The following is a 24,300-nucleotide window of genomic DNA, read 5'->3' on the forward strand; positions in this document are numbered from 1 at the left end:
TGATGTGAAACAGAGTAGCATTTAGCTGTTTATTGAGAGATATGGTCTCAGGTAAAAGGTCATATATATAAATAGTCTTGGAAGAACAAAAGGAAATGAAAGTTGAACTGAATAGGGTATTAGTTCTATATTGAAAAGCAGTGATGCAGTTTTTTTGCAGTGAGATTCTCCTTTTTATCACTTCTATCTGAAACGGCTATGCTGAATTCCAGTTATTAAAGTATAGGGTAAACATTGGCAAGGCAGAACAGCAGACAGGAGGAAACTGACCCAGTATTTATATGCTAATAGCAAGGCAAAAAACTCATATATAAATACTAGATGTTTCAACGTGTGTTACCTGGTTTGTTTAGTATTATTTACTGACATTGTTCCCCCTTTAACAATGATGTTTTCATCAGTTTCTGAGTACAAAATGGAAGGGATGCCTAATACATTGTGAAGAGATTTTTATTTTTTTTTTCAGTTACTGTTCACATTAAATAATTTTCTGTATTTTTCCTGAAGGTATCTGTGCCACTGAACAATGGCTCTGTGAACTGATAACTGAATAAAAATCAGTTATTCCATCCAGTTAACAGTCATGAAAATACCTCTGACCATGTGAATTAAAAAATGCCTTTGAAGATCTCCGTACCATTGGCCACACAGTTTTCATCTTAGAAATACAGATTATTTGGTGCTTTGCATGTCTTTTGTAGCCTTAATCAGCCATGAGCTATTTTGCATGGTCACAGAGGGGAAGAGATTCCATATTGTCTTCATCTTAGGAGTAAGGAGAGCAGTCTGTAACTCTGACAGCACTGCTGCATGACACACCTGCCCTGCTGTGCAGCAGGGAACTTAGTACGGGGGGGGGGGCATGTATTTGCCATCCCAACATCAAATAAGGGGAGATCCAGGAACTCTTAAATTCACTGTTTCTTTTGCACTGCTCCATGCACAACACTGTTGTGGCCTCGGGAAAATCTGCAGGTGTGACCCTGGTGACACCTGCCTGAGGCAAAGGCTGCACTGCAGTGTTAGGTGGAGGGAAATAGAATATTCCCTCCTCTGTGCTGTACAGCTGCTGACCCAGTAAAGAGTCAGCTGTTGCAGTCTGTCCCGATGCAATCAGCTAATGCATCATTCCTGCAGTCATTTGCAGCATGGAATTCACTGAATAATCCTCTTAATGGCTGCTCATCATACATGAGAGTGGCTGTGCTGGCTCACACTGGGGATCCATCCAGCCCAGTGTCCTGCTTCCAGCACTGCCCATAAGCAGATGTCAAGGGAGGAGAAGGACAAGGCAGCAAGGTGTTTCCTCCCTTTTTGCTACCCATTTGTGACTATTCTTGGAAGTTTTCCTGCTTTTGATATGGTTTGTGTATTTAGTGATGTCCAGAGTAATTGTCCTGGGTGTCTCTCGCACGTGTGTAATCTTTTCGCTTCCAACATATCATCTGGAAAAGTGTGCCACAAATTGCTTCCCCTCACGTGAAGAACTGACTCCTTTTGTTTGTTATAAACATGGCTTTCACTGGTGTCATTTGAAGGTCAGCTGATTTTTTTTCTCCCTTTTTTTTTTTTTCTTTGAACTGAAGGGCATAGTGAACAATCGAACAGAACATCTCCACATCTCCACCACCCATGACCCCTACAAGCTACCATGGTGGTTGGGGGATTTCTGCTTGATGAAAAATTATCACTGGTATTTGCAGCCCTAATCATTGCGTTGACAACAACTGTTTTTTCTGTCAAAGCCCTTGCACAGAGTCAGTGAGCAATCCCATGTAATAGCTTTCCTCTTTTGGGGCACAAGGCCAAACACTTTGATGAAGTAAATTGGATGACATTTTGGTGAAGTCAGAGTGGCACATTCTTTATTGCAGAAGGGACTCTGACTCCATGTTTCTGTAAAAAAAACTGGTCTGTGCTTTAATTAAGAAAAAGTTTCACATTGATTAAAGTTCAAGTTTATTTTGATTAAGGTGGTCTTCTATGTATTAACAGCTGAAAAATAGATCTGGTGCTTTCCAGAAGCATTTAAAACTTGAACTGAGAATCCCAAGGCCAGTTTCCTCTGATTATGCAGCTTGTGAGACCAGAAACAGAGTAATTAATGAATCAAGTAGGAAAGAGAGGATGAGCACAGCATTAATAATGAGATTGTTCCAAAGATAACTTGGAATATCATCTTATCAACAAATAAGTTTATCGTTGTTATTAAAATACAGCACAATGTATAGCCATTGTTGTTAGTAGCTATTTTGTTTCCTAATTCCTTCCTTAAGCAGTCATAATCAGATGCATTTAAAGTCTTGTGTTACAGTGTGGTAGCATGCTACAAATACAAAGGACATTAAATTGACTGCACTGTTCAGTATGTCCATAACTACAGTTGACTGAAGCTAAAACATAACAAATTTTATGCTCATTCAACATCTTGGTGTGAAAAGGGTTAAAAGTGATGGTCGTATTCTGTTGTTTTGAGCTTTGCATCCAAATCTGGTAACAGTGTAAGATACAAGTATGCTGTATGAATCCCTCTTACTTAATAATGGCAATGGATAAGGGAACTAGTACAGTTTATTATTATAATGTAAGGTTAGGAGGACCTGCAGGTCTCTAAATTTGCCACATTTGCAGATGTAGGAGATGACTAAAAGCTTTGCTTTATGCTGACAGACTTCTGACTGCACTATTTGCCAATAAATATTGCCTGTCAAAGTTAGGAAATAAAATGTTCTCTGGCTTTCTGTGTGATTTTCTCAATTCTTGTGTGAAAATCATTAAAGAAACTTAACGATCAAAACCTGGGATTTGACAGTGTCCTGTACAGATGCTGATTCCTTACTTTGGCCCAAGTACTCTTCATAGTAGAAAAGTTCCCTTAGTAACTGTGGGGGGACTTGATACCATCATGAGCAGGTACTCTAGTTTGGGCAGGTGTTGGGAAGTATGAGATGGAGAGGTGGTTGCTGGCAGCTGTTGACAGTAAGCAGGGCTTGGGTAACTTTCCAGGTGTAGACAGTTAATGCTGATTGTTGAATACACCCAGTTGAACAAAACAAAGTTTGTTTTGTATCCAGTGTGCTGCACTGGAGATTTTTTTCTTCATGTGAGAATGGAAAGTATGCAATTGTTAATAAGCCATACTTCTTAGAGCATTCTCTGGTGATTTGTAATGTTCTAGAAGAGTGATGCTCAGGTAGGACTTCTCCATGCTAGTCATTTTGTGGCTCTAAGTTCATTTATCCCAGTTGTACAGGAGCCACATAATTGGTCTTAAGGGAAATCGGGCCTTAAAGCACAACAGATTTCATCCCTTTGTTTCAAGAATTTCACAAGCAATGCTAAAAATGAATAAACAGAAATCTCAATGAATTCTCAAGCTTCAGTAATTCAAAGATGCACTGAAATGCATATAGGTAGTTATGTAATAATGTTATTTTTTTAATGCAAGTATGAAGGTTGATGTAATTGCTTACGTCCTTACCAGAAACGCAGATAGACAAGTGCTCTTTAAGTCCTTGCAAGTGTGACCTGACTAAATTTTGTCAGTTTTACTACTCTGTGTGGAATGCAAGTGCCTGACTTTAAATACTTGCATTTGAAAATTACAATTTAGGTTTATTGAATCCCAATACCAAAGAGTGTTCTGAGAGCAAGAGTCACATTCCTGAACATGTACAGTTATTTAATCTATGTAATAGAGTTAGGAATCAGTTTAACTGTGGCCAAAAATATCTTAATTGAATTAACTTTTTGATCTGCAAGTTCACAGGATGTTTGGAAAAACAAAATATATTCCAAAATATGCTTAGTTACTGAAGTACGACATGTTATTGGAAATGAGCGCATTCTTTCTACTTCCTGGATTTTAAAGGGTAAAATCAAACATACTGCCAGTCCTTCAGGAGCAAATATGCAAGAACAAAACACTGACAGCAGTGGATTCTCAGCTTAAACTGTGTTTGAGATTCTGGTTTTGTTTGTTTGTAAGTTTTCCAAGTAGCCTGGGAACTTGGACAGCCTGCAAATGTGACTGTTAGGCCTGCCTCATATTCCTAGTAGGTTTTGTTTTGTCTTTCAACTTACATCTTTCATGTTAATGATGGTAAGTTCTTCCCCTTGTCTTAATTAACATAAAGATGTGCTGTACAGTTAGAGAAAACAGCCAGTTTGTAGGAGGAGTGGTGTAATCTTATAGTAATGTTTGCCTTGTAAAACCCAGCATGAATTGAAGGACGGTAGGGAATCAGCAGGAGATTTGCAAGTGTTGGAATCAACTGTAAATAAGATCTTTCCTTAGAGAACCAGAAAAATATACTTGTGTGCATTCCACCCAGTGCAGTTAAGACCTCTTGCCAGAGCCTGCATTTAGCAGACTTTTGGAGGTTAATGTTTAATAGGTTATTAGCTAGTGCTGTTTGCTGTGTTCCCAGTATATGGATCTCCTGCTCCCTTGGAAGTACTATTTTGTGCAAATTAAATGTGTTTCATACTGAAACACGTGAATCTACATGTGCTGCTGCAGAATCCATGGTGGAGCAGTTAATAGTGTGCTATCACAGGTTTTTCTGCTTTTAGTTCATGCACTTCTGTTCTCATTTTTCATCTCTGTTCAACATAATAAAAGCAATTCTTGTACTGCATGATTCCTAAAATCTCTGATTATTGCATGCTTATCTTACTAGTATTCAGTCAGTGGCAAGCCTAGTCCTCCGTTAACTGCAGGAATGTTGATTTCTAACTTTTGCTAGTAAGTGACAGAACAATGATCTAACACACCTACGTGATTCACTTGAGTCATTTGTCTGCGATGACTTGTGCTTACAACTGGAGGTATAGTTGTAATGAAGATACAATGCCATGAAAATGGGAGATAGAGAACACGTATGAGATCACCTTGAAAGTTCTGTTAGAGTACAGAATGTATTTTTAACTCCTTTTCTAGTTCAGAGGTGAATGACCCAAGAACCGAATCATTCCTGTCCTTTTGTTGCTAGATTGTTACGTGGTCTGGTGGAATTTCTAGTGGAGTCTCAGCTTATCTCTGTTACCCAGTGTTGATTCAGAGGGCCATAAAAATGAGCTTGGGCACGTTTAGTGCCAGTTTATTGGTATGCCTGAGAGTGCTGCTCCACCTCTGTTCAAAATTCCTAAGGCTTGAACCTGCTTTTATTACAGAGTTTGTAAACAGCATTCTTTATTGCTGAGAAGGAAAAGAGATTGAGGAGTGGGAGCTGGAGTCAGCCTTTACAGTCGTCTACTCAGTTGTTCAAGTTCCCTGGTTAATGAGTTGGCCATATGGTAATGTAGGCTAGGAGAAATACAGAGGTAAAACAATCTGTTTTCCTTGAAGGATCTGCCTGCACTTTATGGGATATAGCACAGTTCAGACCAGTGCCAACACTGTCTTTTAGGGAGCAAATTCTTTCATTACTGTGTAATTCATTGTCATGCTGTGAACAGGAGAAACACCATACATGGAGAAAGACAGGTTTCTTAACAGCTTGTTTTAAACTTTTCAACCTACTTACATGGACTTAAGTGAAACAGCTCAGAATTTTGGCGCAGCTTCACATTTTTCTAATGAAGAAATCCTTTGGCAAACACTTACTTGTTTACAGCTCAAACAGTTGGCCAGCAGGAAGGATGGAGGAATGTAATGGGCACTGTACTGACTTACCTTTGTTCTCTGGCTTTTGATGGGCTCATTAACGTTTGCCCTTTAACAGCAGAGCAGAGAGTTACAGAGCATTTGCTTTAGGATTCATTCACATTTATTTTAAGAATACACTGAAATACCACATCATGCCCATTGTAACTACAGTAACTTACCATAATTTTTCTTGCTCTCACTATTGTTTTGAATGGGCAGGTGAATATAGACATGAGCAGGAAGTCTGCCCTGTGGGAAGCTGAGAGCAGGAATTGTCACCATAGTCAGCCTTCTAAGTTCATTCCTGCATTTCTCCTGAGTGTGATCATCTGACCATATTTGTGCTTCTTACTTTTGATGCATTATCTATTCAAGCTAAGAGAGTCCAAAGTGGATGAAAGGCAGAAGTTATTCCAAGAGGAGCAGTGTCCCAGAAGTGTAGTCAGAACTCTAGGATTTGGATGTGAATAACTTCCAGTATCCTTGTGGGATACATTCAGGATTGTGACTGAGGCTGGATTTTTGTGTTTTTCAAGAGGCCATAAGGTTTGTTGCTGCACAGAGATGATAAGATGATGGGCTATCGTATCTCTCCACTGTAAAATCATGCATGCTTGTTTTGCTTTTGAGCTTTTTGGTTTTATTTAATCCACCAGGGAGTCCTCAACATGCCTTTTGCTGAGATTCCTAGGACCCCTGATCTGCAAAGTCTACATCAATCCCACTCTTTCCTCTCCACCTGGATAAAGCTCTCTTCACCTCAGTTCAGAACACTGCCTGCGCTGCATTTCCTTTGGCAAACAGATGCCAGGCAGCAGTCAGTGACTGCTGGGAGCTGGTTGTATCTTCTGGCTTGAGGCCCGTACATCTTGTTGCTTTTTGGCCTACATCCCATGCAGGCTGCACGCCTGCAGCATTTTGACAAAGCTGCCTGGAGAGCTGCACAGGGCAGGAGGCTGAAGGGATTCCCTTAGGCAAATGTGCCTGACCTCCTGCAGAAAAAGGGCCTTAAGGTGCTGCTGGTTCACTTCAAAAACCTCCTGTTGTGTGTGCACCATGCAGAGTCACAGGTTAAGATAAACTTACTACTGGGTTGATTGCTTAATTTTGAATGTTTTTAGGACAGGATAGCTTTGGGTTCAGATTACATCTTTCTGGAGTGTGCAAGTTTAATGTTTAGCCTTCAGGGGAAATTTGGAATTTGTTCACTGAATCTGCTTTGGTTTATAAGAGACATGATTTTGACCTTGAGAGTTTACTGAAACAAAATTATGGGATTCACAGCCAGTGACAAGTAAACTACCTTTGGAGCTAGAAATGCTGTATCTGCAGAGCTGTGCTTGAATTTCATAGACTTTCTGAGAGCATTTGCTAGCTTCTTACCTCTGGAATCGAGCAGTGTTAGCAAAGTGTGTGTTTACTTTCAAGCATTTAAGCAGTTCTGCTGTTCACTGTGGCTTTAGTCAAATATGGAGGCTCTGGTGTTGTTTCCTGAGCTCTGTCAGGCTGGTGCTGTGACTACTGCCCTGGGGAGCCTGTTCCAGTGCCCAGTCACCGTCTGGGTGAAGAACCTTTTTCTGATATCCAAACTAAACTTCCCCTGGCACAACTTCTGGCCATTCCCTCTGTCCTGTCACTGCTCACCACGGAGACAAGATCAGCGTCTGCCCCTCCTCTTCCCCTCATGAGAGGTTGCAGACTGCAATGAGGTCTCCCCTCAGTATCCTCTTCTGCAGGCTGAACAGGCCAGCTGCTCCTCATATGGCTTTCCTTCAGGCCTTTCATCATCTTCATTGCCTTCCTTTGGACACTCTCTGATAGCTCAATATCTTCCTTACATTGTGGCACCTAGAACTGCCCCCAGCACTGGAGGTGAGGCTGCCCCTGTGCAGAGCAGAGCAGGACAGTCCTCTCCCTTGCCCAGCTGGCGATGCTGTGCCTGGTGCCCCCCAGGACAGGGTTGTCCCTCCTGGCTGCCAGGGCACTGCTGACTCGTGTTCAACTTGCCATCGACCAGGACTCCCAGGTCCCTTTCTGCAGCGCTGCCTTCCAGCATCTCATTCCCCAGCCTGTCTGTACATCCAAGGTTGTCCCATCCCTGGTGCAGAATCCTGCACTTTTCCTTGCTGAACTTCACATGGTTGGTGATTGCCCAGCCCTCTGATTTGTTGAGGTCTCTCTGCAGGGACTCCCTGCCTTCGAGGAAGTCAATAGCTTCTCCCAATTTAGTGTCCTCTGCAAACTTACTTAGTATTCCTTAAAGTCCTGTGTCCAAGTAGTTAATGAAGATGTTGAAGAGTACAGAGCCTAAGATTGGGCCCTGTGGAACCCCACTGGTGACAGGTCCCCAGTCTGATGTCATCCCATTCACTGTAACCCTTTGTGCCAAACCCATGAGCCAGTTGCTCACCCGTCCCATGATGTGTTTATCCAGCTGAGTGCTGCACATTTTGTCCAGGATCCTGTGAGAGGCAGTATCAAAAGCTTTACTGAAATCCAAAGGATTCCCTTGATCAACTAGATGGATTACCTTGTCATAAAAGGAAATTAAGTTGGACAAGCAGGACTGGGATGTGGTTTAAAGGAAGATAATACTCAGCTCTTTGATTCCAAAGAGTCTTGCTCTCATTAAGACATCTGAACTTGCATAGAACATCAGAATTTCATAGAACTTTAAAGCTTCATACACTTTAGGGTTGCATCAAATTTTTAACTTTGATATCTGAGAAGAGCGGAGTGCGGAGGAGGTGTTTTAGTCATCCAATGCCTAAAAATACAAGTAGAGTAAGAGAAATCCAAATTTGGCAGTGGCAGCTGCACATATTGTAAAGATGACCACATTTATCGTGACTTTATGGTTACAGCATGGGAGTTAATCAAGGAAGGATTTCAGGCTTGGTTCTGAGTGTGGAAGAGAGTTGGTAAGTGAAATATTTTTCAAGTATGTTGACTCTGCTAAACCTGGAATGATTACAGAGCTATTGATCTTTGTTTCCCAGTGTCAGTAATTTATGTTGAGGCATCTTTAATTCGAGAAGAACTTCACAACTGTAATATACCTATGTGGTTTTAAAGTCAGTATTGTAGGTTGTAGGTGAAGTGATGAATCAAGGTGCCTTTTAGTGACATTTTTACATTTCATTACTTTCTGAATAGAATCTATGTTTTGGGGAAGTATTTGGGCACAAGCCCATTTTAAGTAAGACAGCAGCCCTACTGAAGACATCTGTGGTGAGGGACGCCACTTGTCACCAGTCTCGACTGGGACATTGAGCCCTTGACAACTCCTCTCTGGATGCAACCATCCAGCCAATCCTCATCCACCAAACAGTCCATCCATCGAATCTATGTCTCTGCAATTTGGAGAGAAGGATGTGGTGGAGGCTGTGTCAAAGGCCTTGCAGAAGTCCAGCAGATAACATCTGTAGTTCTTCCCTTGCTTTTAGCTCTACTGTTATGGAAAAAAAATGGCAGCATAATTCAGGTATGTTTGGATTATGTTGTTCCACAGCCTCTCTGACTTCTTTGTCCCTACTAGTGTAGTCCACATAGCATTCAAACCATGACTTTAGCACTTGCTTCCTCACACACAGAAATTCTGTGCCATGGCCAGTAATGTAATCACACCCTCAGTAGGAGCATAGGAATAGAAAGTGAGAGAATAATATAAGAAGTGTAAGATGAATGTAACTGAAGAATCTCCCTGTGGATTTATCCCTGCCTTTGAAAGTCCTTTGGGCCTGAAGTATATCTGGTATTCACAGCTGCAGGAGATTTATCCCATCCAGATTCATCCCAGAAGTCCCTTACTGCAATAAAATGGTGGTGGAGCAGTGTTGTGTGAGAACTGGCTGCAGTATGGAATTTTGGAGAACACCACAAGTACAGCGTAAATACTTGGTCTGTTCACTGAATGACTTGAAGGGATTTGCTGTCTCAGCAGGAATTTCCACCAGGTTCTCTGGGGAAATTCAGGATGACTTAAACCCTCTGGCAAAATCTGTGTCTCCAAACAAGGCCTGGTGTAATTGTCATTACCATTAACTTTGGCAGAGAGCTTACAGCTCTGTGTATGAATGGAGTGAGTGGAATATATTTGTTTCAAGGTTTCAGTGGCTGAATACCAACTGTGGGTGACTTTGGCAGGTGGCTCATTCCGTGGTTGTTTGACTGGGCAGAACTGGTTGAATTAGGTTGATTAGCTGTCAGGTATGAGTTACAGCTGGCTAATGTTCTCCTTTTCTCAGTCCTTCATGAAGCAGAGGTAATGCTGATGAGTGGATAGACTGACATTAAAGCTTTATGCTGATAGCTAGCCAGATTGAGACTAGAGTGAGAAAGAAACCAGTGTTCCAAATTTCCATGCATTGCTTGGCTATGCCTGGGTTTTTGCAAAGAAACGTACCTTTTTCTATTCCATGGGATATTTGTATTGATACAGACAACTTGTAAGTTGAAAGAGCACTAGGGTGACAAAGTATGAAGCCTTTCAAAAAATAATATGGACCTCTTTGTTTTGGTGGACAACTCTAAAGATTCCATTTGTGTATTAAGCAAGTTTTTGAGGGAGGTTTCTCTTGTCTGGAAGAGTACTGCGTTCATGCACCTTTAAACAAAAGAATGTGCTGTGTATGTTTTAAATACCTGGTGGGTTTTTTGAGGATTACTTTATAGAAATGTCTTTATTATCCTTTCTATGATGATATTTAAATATAAACTCACAGCTAGTTTCTTCCAAAAGATCTGCATTTAGACTTCACGGTTACTTAACTCAGATGGGTATGAATTGTCCAATTATTTACATGTTCACGCACAGCTTGAGATACTGGAAGTTGTTGATTTTCTTACTTGAGAACATGAGTGTGGTACTCAGAAAAGCAGGATGACCTGTGCTAAGGATCCGTGTCTATAAACCACGTTGATTCATATGCACAGAGCTCTCCAGACTCATGTGGAGCAGCTCATGTTCTTCAAGAACAGAGAAAGGTTAGTCAGCACACCACGTCAGATCTTTAGAATATGTCATGTTTATCTTTGATCTTTGAACCCAGGAGCTTCTGACACCTCACAGGGAGATGAAACATCCCTGTGATGCACCCAGTCAGTTATGAAGAATCTTGGTGGTATTATTGTGTGGGATGATGTCACTTGACTGGTCAGCTTGTGCCTCCAGGTGAAAGGTTTTTTTGCACTTTCTTCAACACCCATCATGATGCATGTTTATACTGGTCATAAAACTGACTAGTCTCTATTACAACTGCAGACACAGTTCCTTGCATCTGAACTTTGAGACAACAAAACTCGAAAGCCAAATGCGGGATGTATGGTGTATTATTTCCGTGTAGTTTTCAGTTCTTTGGTGGTTTTATTATCTTTTCTTGTCCCTTTGATTGTCAGTAGCACCTGATGCTATTTTGCTTGTATTTAGCTGAGAATGAAGGTGTATTTTAAATTACAGAGTAGCAAACTTAAGCAGAGCCCATGCTTTTAGTGGCCACAGCCTGTAGCTATGGTGTAACAGCCCACAACATACCTGCTTCAGGCTGAGTCTGTTTTTTGTCAAATGCAATTTGAGGTTAAGCATCACCAGAGAAAAAATTCTCAGGAAACAAAAATCAAATTATTTTTTCTTCAGCCAAAGCATCACTGCTCTCTAGGCTTGTCCTTGAATTTATTGGTGTCATCTTCCAAAGTGAAGCTTTTTATGTATTTGCAAAGATTTATAGATATGTGTTTGCTTAGTGGTTAGATTTCGACAGGGACAAAATGCTGCTTTGACAGATGCCACACCACATTAGGCATCTCAGTCTGCAGCAGGTCATATGTTCATGAGCTGGGCTTGTTTAGCCTGGAGAAAAGGAGGTAGAGGGGTGTTGTTATTGCTCTTTATACGTACTTGAAAGGAGGTTGTAGCCAGGTGGGGGTTGGCCTCTTCAGTGAGTCAGTGCCTTCAGGCCCTAGTGCCTCCTGTTGTGATTCTCTCCTGTAATGTTGCCATTGTGTAGCTCCCTGTCTCCCTTCCTCCCCAAAGACGTGGTTTTCCCCATTTAAATCACAGCACTGCTGCTGTTTTGTACCAGCTGAGAGGCACTGCCTGGTGTCCATGTGCTTTGTGCCCAGTTCCCGTGGTTCCAACAGCTGGAGACTGCTGCAGGTGATGGGCTAACAGAGTACTGCTGGAACCAGCAGTGGTTCAAAGGTGAGATGCTGACTTCAGGAAAAATGCCCACTGACGTCAGAAAAGTCAGGATCTTACTCAGAGCAAGCGGTCCAGAGGCTAAAACTGGGAAGCTCTCTCAACATCTCTCTCTGATTTCCCTTTGCACTGATAAATGTTTTATTTTTCATTTTATTATCTTCAAAGCTCAGTAAGAAGCAGCCTTCTGTCCCATGAAACTTTTCAACACGCACAAAGCATTTGAAAGCAACTGTGAGTGAAACAAAGCACTGGAAACAGAAGTAAAATGAATTTTACAAAAAACCTTAGGGTAAGACAGGTGTGAAAAGGAGTTCAGAAATTCTGATTTACTGTCCAGCAGATTTGTAACAACTACAGCAGGCAGCAGAACTAAGACACAAATGGATAATTAAAGTCATTAGGAGGCACCAGCATTACTTCTTTAGAGAAAAAATGGTTACAGAAGGGCCTGTGAACATGTGCATAGGTATAGTCAGTGTAGTGCATTTGAATTTTCAGAAGGTTTTCATGGGATTGTCAACGGAAGCAAAGATATCTTGTGATTAGAAAGAAAGACTTTTTATGGATTAATAACTAGAAAGCCCTAAAAAGATATGATTGGTTTATCACTTTCTGAGAAGTCCCTTAAGGATCTTAGTTGGAATCTGTGCTATTTAACTGCTTCCATAATGACCTAGGAAATACTGAATGTACTGCTAATAGAAAAGTATTCAAGGTAGGAAAAACTAAAATCTGGCTACAAAGACTTTCAGAAGGCTTCTAATTTACTCTGTATTGGGTGCAAAACTGGTTAGTGGAGTTTCCATCACTATGTGCTAACTATGTCAATGAAACCCCACAGATTGTATAAATGTGTATACCGATGAGCTCCAAATTAAGCAATCATGAAAGCAAATAAAAGGTTAGATTTTCATGAGAAGCCACCTCTAAATCTGCCTTCATATCTAATGCCACATGCAGTTCTGACTGCATTTTAGAAAGGACTTAATACAACGTGAAAAGGTGTAGAGAAAAGCAGCAAAAATGATCAAACACATGAGCATGACTCCTGTAAAATGAGAGACTATATAAACTCATATTTTTCTGTCTGATTAGAGACCACTACTGGAGCAGTATAAAGTCAAGAATGGTATGGGGAAGGTGGTTACGGAACAGTTACTGGCAAATTCTCATAATTCAAAGCCAAGGGAAAGATTATGTCACCATACCTAAAATAGAAGTACTTTTTAATCGATTTTAATCAATGTGTAACAATGTTGTGAAACTCCCAGCCATGGGATCTTGCAAAGGCTAAAACCAGAAGTGAGCACAAGAGAAAACTGAGTGTAATCACAAAGGTTAGGTTCAATGTTTGCTGTAAAATAAGGGCCAGACCTCTGAACTTGCTCTTCTTCTCCCCTAAGAATTCTTAGAGCACATGTTGATATCAACTGTCATTAAAAAGTGTGGGAAGGGGGTTGAGCAGGGGTATATATTTGCTGGTACCATCTGTTTCTCCAGTGGTCAAGAAGCAAATTCAGTGCAAACTTTTTTAGTCTATCTGCTGTGATACAGAAAATAAGTATTTATTTCACTTACCTTTCTTTTCTTAATTTTTTTCTTGCTTCTGCTCTTTCAATAGACATGCCTTTATTCTTCTTTAAATAATCTTTATCAAGCTGAGTGTTTGATTTATCTGTATTTTGTAATACTGTTTTGCAATTTGTCATCTTTGATGTTTGCACACTGGTATGGAATATCTTTCAGTTACAGATTATGTGAAAAGGCTGTTCTGGCCTTTCTTCTCTTCACATTTCAATTTTCTCTCTCCTTGCTTCTGTAGATGACCAAACCCCCAACGGAACGACCCAACCAAACGTGCCTATTGCCACAACCAGGCCAGTCAGACGGAATACCTCGAGTCAGCCTCCAATTAACAGACAGTGGTTCACGTGGGAAGGAGATGGACTTAGCAGATGAAATCTCCTTCGTTAACAATGATGTGTTTTTCTCCAGGTTAGTGTTCTTTTTTTGTCTTTGTGTTTGTCTCTTTGTTTTGTACCTGCACCTCCAGCTCTGGACATTTTGAACACTTAAACAGGATACTGGGGTGTAAGATAAAGTAATGTGCCTTTTCCTGTTGAATCCACACACTCTGAAGCCAGCTGTGTGCTTTGGTTTACCTCTCCAACATAAAATTTGAAGCATATGAAGGTAGCCTGCTTGGTGAAGGAGTGCAGGTGGACAGGCCTGATCTACAATCAGGCAATAGAAATTACACCGAGCACAAGATGCAACCAAAATGTGTCTCTTTTGAATAATCAAGTGTATTTGATCTGCCTAGTTTAAGTCTTAACAGATGGCTGACTTTATTCTCACTCATAAATCCAAAAAGGAAGGGGCTTTTGAAGGGTTTTCTCTTTCTGGCAAGAATGATGCTACTGATAGTACTGCTCCATGCAGACAAGAATAGAAGAGTATGTGTAGAGTATCTATAAGAGTATCTTTCTGAATTTATCTATGAGAGTCTTATCCGTTTAAAGCATCTATAAAAGTATCTATCTAAAGGAGTATTTTGAGTTTTGATTTTTGGCATATTGTCTGTTAGGTGAACAGGTAATGGGCATTTTGCTTTTTTGTAAAGTCCTTCCCTGAACATCAGGCTGAACCAGGATCTTTTCATTGTTCTCAGGATATTGAATTGAGTCTCGTTCTCTCTCCTCTTGTGTCTAGTGCAGCACATGAGGGATTCAGGTTACTGTGGGAAATTGCAGTGCGCTACTGAAATATGGAACTGGCCTGATATGGGAAATAGCGCTATTCACATGTCATGGAACACAACACTGCGGTGTCCTAGCATACCAACCAGGAACACAAAGCAGAGGCAGTGCTGCCAGACACGTAACTGAGTGACTTCACTGTGTAAGCAGGAGATGTGTGCTATTCTCAGCACCAGTGCAGACAGACAGCACTCAATTTATGAGACGAGTTAGCAAATTATGCACTAACACCAGGTTTTGATTCATAGTAATGGTGGTGAAGCATAGATATCAAATTTGGTTTCTAGCCCTTGGCAGGCACACATGCTTTTTAACTCTTAGCTATGTTAGCTGTGTGTTTCATCTCCCCAAACTTCCCCAAAGATTCCTGCAGCCAGAACACATCAAGTTTGTTTATAAGGCTTTATTATTCCAGCTGCTTTTGACTGAGATGACTTAGAAATCAATTATCAGAGCAGGTTAGCTGGCAAAACGGAGAAGGCAATACAGTTCTATCAGCTAGACAGGACCATGCAGGTGGGGCTGGGGCAGAAGTTCCAGCCTCTTGAGTTCATGTGCTGTAACCTGGCAGAAATTGTGCCCCTACCTGTACTCTGCTATGTGTTCCAAGGTGTAAAGGGAAATGAAGTGCCCAAGGGTTGAAATAAAGAACTGCCAGGTCTCACGTCTGGGAAGGTGTGTGTGATTGATCTACTTCATGAGGTACCCCAACAAACTGCCTTTCTTCCAGAACAGTCCCCAAGAGATGTAATTATTTGCTGTAGGAATTCCTGCTTTCCTGTTAATGTGTAATTGCTTAGAAGAGTACTGTTGAAGTATGGGACAGTTGGGCCAGTGCTGGCACAGGACATTAAGCACCAAATGAAATGTGTTTGTACCTAGGCAGAAGCCTAATCTTCATGCTCGGGCCATGGGTTGAAAGATGTCTGCATCTCTAATTTTATCTGGGAAATTAATTAACTGTAGAAATTAATTCTCTTGTAATACCATTTTGTTCAAGAATGCCCTAGTTTTCTGTCCTGTCACACTTCTGTACATGCTTACCTAATTGTGTTGAATATCTACACTGCTGTTTGCTTCTGGTACTTTTTTGTCAGTGATCTACTGCCGCTGCTGAAGGAGGAGTAGGTAGTGTTTGCTATTTTCTTCCCAGGTCCAGGCTGGCAGGTCGTTGGGCAGGATGGGATAGAGAGAAGGCCGTGGAGGAGAGAGAGGTCTCCAGCAGACCTAACATGCCTGGGGGACTGATGTCTGTGCAACAAACCCTGATTCCCTGGCATTAATGTAGCGCTCTGATACATCAGGAGTGGTTTTAAACATGCCTTTGGCAGCCTTGTGTCACTCCCGTGTAATTTAAGCTCACAATGAAGTATTACTGGTCTTATTTCAGTGCAAGGCTATTATTAGGAGTTTTCACCTTTTTCAGCAGAAGGACTCTGGCATCTGACCTAGATTACAAAGTGTTTTGCAAACACACTGCTATTCTTGTTGGGGGGTTTTGTGTCACAAGGTACCAACAGTTCTAAAATAAATGTTATCATTAATTATATGTAATTACCAGGTAAGTTTTAGTGAAATTACTGTATCTGCTCAGCTATGATATGATCTTTGTTAGAAAAGATTAAAGGTTGTTCTTGGCAGTGACAATCATTTGCTGTTTCATGAAAATGCCTGTGGTTTGTTCCCTTTCCATGCTCAGATACCATGATATGGGTGGATTAGAAGAGGATGAAGGGCTACACAGAACAGTAGATCCAGAATTCCACCTTTAGCAGCTTCACAAGTGTAACAGTAAAGAAATAACCACACACACTAAGCCCCTAAGGCCCCCTCTAGCAAGGATTACAATCTTCAATAAATTTTCAATCAGTTTAATTTGACCCTACAGCCTTCAGGGAGAAACTGAGAGACTTCTGGCTGATTAGTAATTTTTAGTACTATTTAAAATGCCTCTTAATGTGTCTTCATACAGTTGTCCTTAAAATGAAGATCCACTGTAGTGGATCCACAACTACAGTTGTCTTCTAGAATGACTTATCATTTTTTAAAAAAAAATGCCTTCTTACAGGTATGATATTCCTCACTGCAGGAATTTTTTGAAGGTGCTACTGTCATCTAAAATATGCAATATATCAGTTGCAGTCAAAACATTGCAGAGCATAAAGTCTGTATCACCTGTATCACCTTCTGTTCACAACAGTTATCATAAGAAAATGTTATATGTAAGGTTGTTATGTTCTTTTTTTCTGAACAAAATAGGTGGATTAACTCTATATACCTGCAGTCCCCACTAGCATATAATATATGTGTTGTTTTGAAAATTGCCTCATTATTATAGCTGTATGCCAAGGGCAAACTCCTAATTATGCAATAGCAGAAAAGCATACCTGTAATGCAGCTCTTGAGTAAATCCAAAAGCAGTGGAGAAAGAGAGAAAGGAAGGAAGGAAGACAGAGGCAGGAGAGGAGAGACTGGTGCTCTGAAAAAAGGATGAAAGTCTTTAGGCAAAATGCAGCCTGTTACGTACTTCTGTGAGTCTCATCTCATTTTTGCAAGAGTTCTGGTGCAGAACTTCAGGGCAGCCAAACCTCCAGACCCTGGGAATCACACATGTCCTTTGTCTTTACCTGATTGAGAGCCACATGACTCACACTGCAGACTCAGGAGCTTGGGGGAAGGCAACAACTTTAGTACTGGAGAGTGGGCTGGATGGAATGGGCCACCCTGGGGCTTTACCAGACCTTCAGTGAGAGGGAGCTAGAGTGAGCTTGCAGCTCTGTGAAGCAGAGTCCCTGTTTGGGTCCCTCTTTCTTTCTTTCTTTCCTTCTTTCCCTAGAAGGAAAAAGTCTGCTCAAAGCTCTGGTTCGCACATAACTGCAGCAGGAATTGGCACGATTTTGGATATGTTTAGAGGTACTAAAACTTCAAATAACTGCTTCAAATAATAGATTCAAATGGCTTTTACTTCAGGGTTAAGATATATTAAGATTTACATGGATACAAAGGTAGGAGGGCCTCTTGCAAGCAATGCTCTCAGCCTTTTGTGCTAAACTTCATATACAAGCAAAGAGAAGAGAGAACTTTCAGAAAGGAGGAAAAATGCTTCCTGCAGGCAAAATGTGAAGCAGGGGATTGAGGATGGTGAGCATAGATGTCTTTCCTGATACTGGCTCAGAGGTGTATGCTGTCTGCAGGCTTTGGTTGATACTGTTCTGGATGTTTTGCCCAGGAAAGGGCACTGAAGTATGCTATGTCTATTGTAGCACTTGCTGGAGCTGCATCTCTTTGCACTCCTGGGACTGTTTTGAAGGGGGATCTCTCAGTGGGAGAGCATCCTGCTGTTTGTGGTACTGTTAGGCTCTGTGCAGGGAAATATCAATGAGTGTAGCTGGGTACCTGTCCTTGCCTAGTAGTGATTGGGTGCTGGGAAGTGGGTGCGTGTATGGCAGCCAGACTTTGTGAAAAACATTGTGCAGCTCCTGAGAGCCACGGCTTAGAGCAACCACAGCAGTTGTTCAGTAAGCCAGCCTTCTGTATTTTGTAGCCATGTCTTTGTGTGCCAGAGATCACAAATTCCTGTTAGTGACTGCCATCACAGCTGCATTGAGATTTGCTGGCACAGATACCCTGTGCTGGCTTTCTAACACGTGCATGTTCTCAAAGAGGTTTGTTTACATCAACCTTTTGTTCACAAAAATCCTTATATCTGGCCTGTGTCCTGAAAATAAAGGGATCACATGCCTAGTAGCCTGGTAGCATCCCTAAAATAAAGGGTTGGTTAATGTACCCTGCTGTGCCTTCTTTTTAACGGCACAGTGTATTTTCACTGCTAGTTACTGAGGTATGAAAACATACATACATTTGTACACTGAGAAGTTTGTGCTTACTATAAACACTTTCCCTATTTGTTGGCTTTCCTTTTAGCAGCTGCGGTTTAAAACCGAGGCAAGCCAAAACTTATCATTATTCTCTGGCATGTGATAAGAACTGGTCTGTTGTTGCCAGAACAAATCAAACAGGGGGCTAGTGTTGTTTGCTTAGCTGACTATTTTTGTTTAGGTTTGGGGTTTTTTTGTTTTTGAAGTCTGCCATGCCAGTACATTCAGTCCCCATCAAAAGTAATAATTTGCCTTACCACTGAGGAGCCTTGCTGCCAGGTTTACATAAGGGATTGCAGCCAGGCAGCAGGCAGGGCTGCCCTCCAACAGCCATGGATTCTTCAAGAAAACGATTCAGGAAAGGGGTAAAGGTCTGGAGCAGTGGTGGGGAGGTGGTAAGCACAGTTGCCTTCTGCATCATTAAGCTCGTAGCAGCCTCTGGCAGGCCCTGTTCTGAGCCCTCAGAGAGGACTTTTTATGTAAAATGTTGTTGCTTTTTGCCACTTTTCTCTCTTTAGGTTGTGTTGAGTTAGTTTTTCCAAGCTGACTCATTTAACTTTGCAAGTACATTTGTCTCCACCCTCCTATGCAATCAATTCCCTTCTTTCTTGCATTGTGGGATGCTGGCAGCAGGAACTGCCTTACATAATGAGTTGTTAAGAAAAGCATTTAGTTTTCTAAAAACACAGCCACAAAGACATGTGATTTCTGTGTCTCTCCAAGGCAGGTGACTGTGAATGGCAAATCAGGGTGTGGTCTGAACTCTTCCTGGGTTCTTCTCCCCTGTCTATAGCCCAGATGTAATAACAGTTACAGAAACATGTAATTATGTAGATTTTTTCCATGCAAGTCACTTGGGTGGATTTCAGTGTACTTTTCCAAGCATTTGCCCTTTCTCTTCCACCCTGCACAGGTTACTCCTTTAAATTAGGCTTTGTCATTACACTATTCTAACTTTCCTTTATATTTCTAGCCATTTTATCTTTGTCTCTCTTTGCAAGATTTACATGGTGACAAATTATGGCTTGTGGGATGGAGAACATTTTGAATCTGATGCTCTGACCTGTGCCACAGAAGTAGAAGTTCATCTTAGAAGCAAGAAGAATCATGTATGAAACAAAGATCTGGTGCCTATTCGAGGCAGAAGGCACATATGCACTTTTATTGTCATAATGTGCATATGGAAACAAAAGTTCTTCTTTTCAGTCCATGAGCCAAGTATATTAGCTTTTCCAGTTTCCTGGGACAGGATCCAGCAGCCTTAGAAATCAGAAAGGGACTACAGTAAATTCACAGTAATTGAGTAACAAAGCTGGAAAAAAAAATACTGCCTTTCAGGCATTGCTCTCTCTGCTAGAAGGAGTCTTTATTTTGTTACCAGCTTTTGCTGCAAGGATGAAGTCCCTACATCTCATGAAGCTTGACGGCTTTCTGATACCGACTGGGCCAGATAATAGAATTGCTGAGGAAATAAAGGACAAACATCTGTATGATTTTTAAGTAATTCTTAAACAAAAGGATACATGACCTCTTATTGGAGAACACACAGTGAATAATAAGGAGTTTAAGCCAACCTTGGAAATATTTGTGCTTCTGATATTTGTATTTATATAAACCAAGACAGCCATCACTAACCCATGTTTCAAGCAAGTAGGAAAGAAGCAGAGCCTCTACTGTGACTTGACTTATTTTTACTTCAGGGAGTAGTTCCCTCTCCTGTAACTTCCTTAGCCTGTCTGCTGGTGCATTGTTCAGATGGGGAGGTTCAGCACAGAGTGCTTTGTTTCCGGTAGCTTTGCAGAGCAAGCAGTTTTCTACCACCTGAGGCTGTGAGGTATTCCTTCCCCTGTGGCTCTCCAGAGGGGACCTGGGCCTGTGTCCTGCAGGCAGTCCCCACAGGAAGATCAGCAGGCAGAGGTCACTGGGTTCTCAGTCAGGCTTGTTTGCTGCTGCAATTTCCCGGTTCAGCTGGAAGGGCTGTGCGTCTGGACGTTGTGTTCAGCACGTTGCAGCGTAGGCTGCTGGGTTCAGCTGTGACTTCCCATGACACACATGTATATTTTTAATCAAAGTGGTCAGCTGGCTGTCTAATAAGATGCAGAGTGTGGCAGGGCAGAGTTGTCACTCACTGCTCCTGTCACTTTGCTTGCATCAGTTTGGCTCCGAACTGTTTCTGTGTTGTAAAATCCTTCTCTTTCATGGTCAGTGGCCATGAGAGATTTCCTCTTGTTTTATCTGTTGTGAGGAGTATGATCCCAAGCTGACTGCTTGTCTACAAATTGCACTTTCTCTCATTGGCTCAGTGCCTTCCTCTTGGCTGGAGAGGGTTGTAGTTAGGAAGTGTGAAGATAGTTCTGTTCCTGTACCAAAGCTTTTCTTTTCATTATGCACCTGCTGAAATAGTGTGTTTGTGCTAGGGATGCCTGCAAAGAGAGGCCACTAGGTAGTTGCAAAGAAAAACTAAAAGCTGCTTGGTTGTTAATGACTTCCAGTTGTTAAGGCTTTGACAGGACTCTTGGAAACAAAAGATTCCACCACCAGTTCCTCAGGTCCTGTCACAGTCTCCAAGCTCTGTGCATTCAGAAGGTTTGAATCACATAGGGAAGAATTAATATCTAATAAAATAACATTTTTATTGTTCTACATTATGGTTAGGAACTATCTAGCCACTATAAAATGATTGGGAGCACTACTAACACTCCACCATGTTTTATAAAATTTATAGATATTTTCTTAAAAAACCACCCTGACACTTCAGAAACTGTCAAATTGGAAAAAAAACTCAAGTGACCACTGTTCTAACAGGGCTACTGAGCATCACAGAAAAGAAGTCACCTCTAAAATCTTGTTAGCTTTTGCTGGATTTATGCCCCTTGAGTAGAAAAATACGTTTTTTTCCCCAAGACTCTGAAAGGTGGTTGGGAAGTTGAAAACTTACAGACCTTACCCATGTTGTTCTGAATGTTCCTGATAATGAAATGTATGCTGAACTTTTGTTTGCCTGCATTATCCACTTGTGCCACTCCTGACAGGAGTGTCCTGCAGCGGGACAGGGGTGTGTTCACAGCCTGGACACGTACAGAGCAGCTGGGCTCAAAGCAGATGTTGCAAATGAGGGGCACAGCAGTGAGCTGTGCTGATTAAGCCCAGCATCGCTGTATCTGGCTGTGCATAAACAACCATCTGTTGTTCCTTGCTGTACACACGGCTGGGTGCAGGAAGAAGCCCTAGGGCTGACCTGAGAGGGCTGTGTTCTGCTCAAATGCACTCAGGTTTTAATGGATCTGGTCAGAGTTGCCTTTTAGCAGGATCTCCCTTGCTTCTGTGGCAGATGAATCTTGCAGCTCTAGGCAGAGGGCTGGAGTTATTCTCACCCAGCTCTAAAACTCTTTGTTTTAGTGCTTCCTAGCCAGAGTTGATCTCTCCTGCCGAGTCATCTTTTTCCCACCAGCTCTCCCGGGAGCCAGGCCGGCCACTGGGGCACTGGTGCAAAGGGAGGACTCCTTTCAGTCACGTCATCAGCTGAAGGAGAGGAGCTATTCCTGGAGGGTTTTTTCTGGACAGTGACTCTGCCAGACTGCCTCCCTTGCCAACACGGACAGCAGTTTATCTTTCAGTGGAGTAAAAAGTCGCGTGCAGCAAACGTGAATGGTGTGGCTTGTTCCTCTGCTTTCCTCAGCCCCTTCCCATATCCTTGTTTTTCATAAGGCTAAGGATAAACTACAGGCATGTCACTTGAAGGCGTTTTAGGAAGCAGGGAACATGAAGGGTGAAGAGGTATGGACTTCAAAAGATAGTAATTTTGTAGAGGATTGGGAGGATGTTTTTGGAAGACGTGAGGGTGTGAAAACAGTGACATTTTTGGTAGGTAATATAAATCATGGCGGGAGTACCAGGGACTAATTTCAATTTTTTTTTTTAAACCTTTTTGCTAACAAATGAATACGTTTTCTTCGTTGTGTTCAATGACATTTTCATATTGGTGTGAAACAGCTGGATTTTTAAAGAGCTTTTGTGCAGACAGTTTTATAGAAATAACAAGTAAGTGTTTTAAAGAAATAACAATTTAGAGGAGTGGGAGAAATGTGACTGGACACTAAAATTTAGGAATTTCATTAGATTAGCAGAGCTTTGGAGAAAGCCTGCTTTGAAAATAACATGTACCAGACTGGACTCCTGCTTGTTTGCTTGCTCTCCTGTGCTGCAGCACTTGAACTAACTGGTGCAAATGAAGAACCTAGTGACCTTGTCACTCAGCGTGCTTTACCCTGTTCCCACAGCAGATTAGCTGGCACAACCATTCATTACTTGTTGCTTTCCTAGGAGACTCTTTAGGGACCTACTCCCAATCTACCCCCTTCTCCAGGATAGAGGCCAAGAAATAATTTCTGGGCTATCCCATGGGGCCAGAGTCCTTTGGAACAAGTTAAAGCAGCTGACAAGCGGGTGTGGCAGTGCTTGCAAAGGACGCTGCTGTTTAACGAAGAGCAGCCACAGCAGCAAATCCAGGTCTCCAGGGGGCATGGGGCATCCCTTGCAATGGGAAATGAACTTCTGTGCTTGTCTATTGGATGAGATCGGGAGTGCTGAGAGCCTGAAGCTCTAAGAAGCTTTCCGTTTGGTCCACACTTTTCTCTTGTCCCTGCAAATTTAAAGAACAGTTCTGGAATATGTTTCCTCCTTAACAGATTTTAACTAGCTTTAAAATGTAATTTGACCTCTAAGTTGCAGAAAGGAACAGAAAAGCTACCCAATATATTCTCCACAGATATGCCAACAAGGCTTATATTTCTATGCCAGTGCGAAAAAGAACAGGGGTAAAATGAAGTCAGCTGAGAGCAATCTGCTTCTCTTTTGGACAAGAGGAGTGTCAGTTATGAAAATAAGTAAGAAAATTCTGCAAATTACATCTAGACAGTTTACCTAAGGTTTGGTGTTCCTAAACAGAGGCAACTGTAATTTGTAAGAACATTAAAACTTCACTATCATCTTTGATGAATTACATCAGTAGTTGATTATTCTCACCACTTTAAAATATCTAATTTCTAGGCATAATTTGCCTATCTTGGACTTCCAGCCATTGAGTCTTGGTCAGTTTGTGAGCACTAGGTCAAGTATTAATGTTTCCTGCATGCACAGATGATTTTCTTTGAAAAGTACTAAATGTGTGGGTTTCGGTTTTTTGTGCCCTTCATGGGTTGTCTCTTAGCACTCTTCAGTTTTGCATAACTTGCTTGGGAATGGGAATTCCTGAACTGATCAGAGTCTTTTGTAGCAACCAACCCAGTAGGAAATACAGACGTAATCCACGTTTTCCATGTAACAGCCATGTTGATGTCTCTGAGGATGATGATAATTTCTTCAGCCACACAGTCACTTAGGGCTTGTAAGCAGGATGTTGTGTCCCCCATCTTGCACATAGTTCCCAGATTTTACTCTTATGTGGTTGTACTGAAAGTTTTAATGCTGGCTTGCACACAACATACAAAAACAACGACCAGTATAATTTTACATTTACTTACAAATCATTGAAACATCGTTAAGTGAAACAGGGCTGAGTACCAGCTTTGTAAAGTCACTGTTACTGCTTTTAAATCTTTCTGAGGATTCCCCTTTCACTAAATTATGTTTCTGACATGTTAGTTGATCTTTCTTCCTGTTTATGCCCTTTTGGTGGGGGCCTTTTTAATTGCTTTGTTTGGACATGAAGGGCTACGGTTTCCAAGTCCAGTTTCTATTTACATGTGACTTGCTTATTTCATATGTGCACACAAATCTTCTGGCCTGTGGGAGATTTTCCAGGGTATTTATCAT

General features: G+C 41.5%; 1 protein-coding gene across 6 annotated transcripts in view; it reads left to right on the forward strand.

Moving 5' to 3' along the window:
• Window positions 1-24,300, forward strand: part of FAM13A (family with sequence similarity 13 member A) — a 124,064-nt gene that overhangs the window by 35,252 nt on the left and 64,512 nt on the right. For all 6 annotated transcript variants that reach the window (XM_048304099.1, XM_048304097.1, XM_048304096.1 and 3 more), the window contains exon 6: window positions 13,672-13,844. In XM_048304099.1, the coding sequence (XP_048160056.1) occupies window positions 13,672-13,844 (173 nt within the window). The remainder of the gene's footprint in view (window positions 1-13,671; window positions 13,845-24,300) is intronic.

This window comes from Corvus hawaiiensis, chromosome 5 (genome assembly GCF_020740725.1).
Source record: "Corvus hawaiiensis isolate bCorHaw1 chromosome 5, bCorHaw1.pri.cur, whole genome shotgun sequence".
In the NCBI taxonomy this organism is placed as follows: domain Eukaryota; kingdom Metazoa; phylum Chordata; class Aves; order Passeriformes; family Corvidae; genus Corvus; species Corvus hawaiiensis.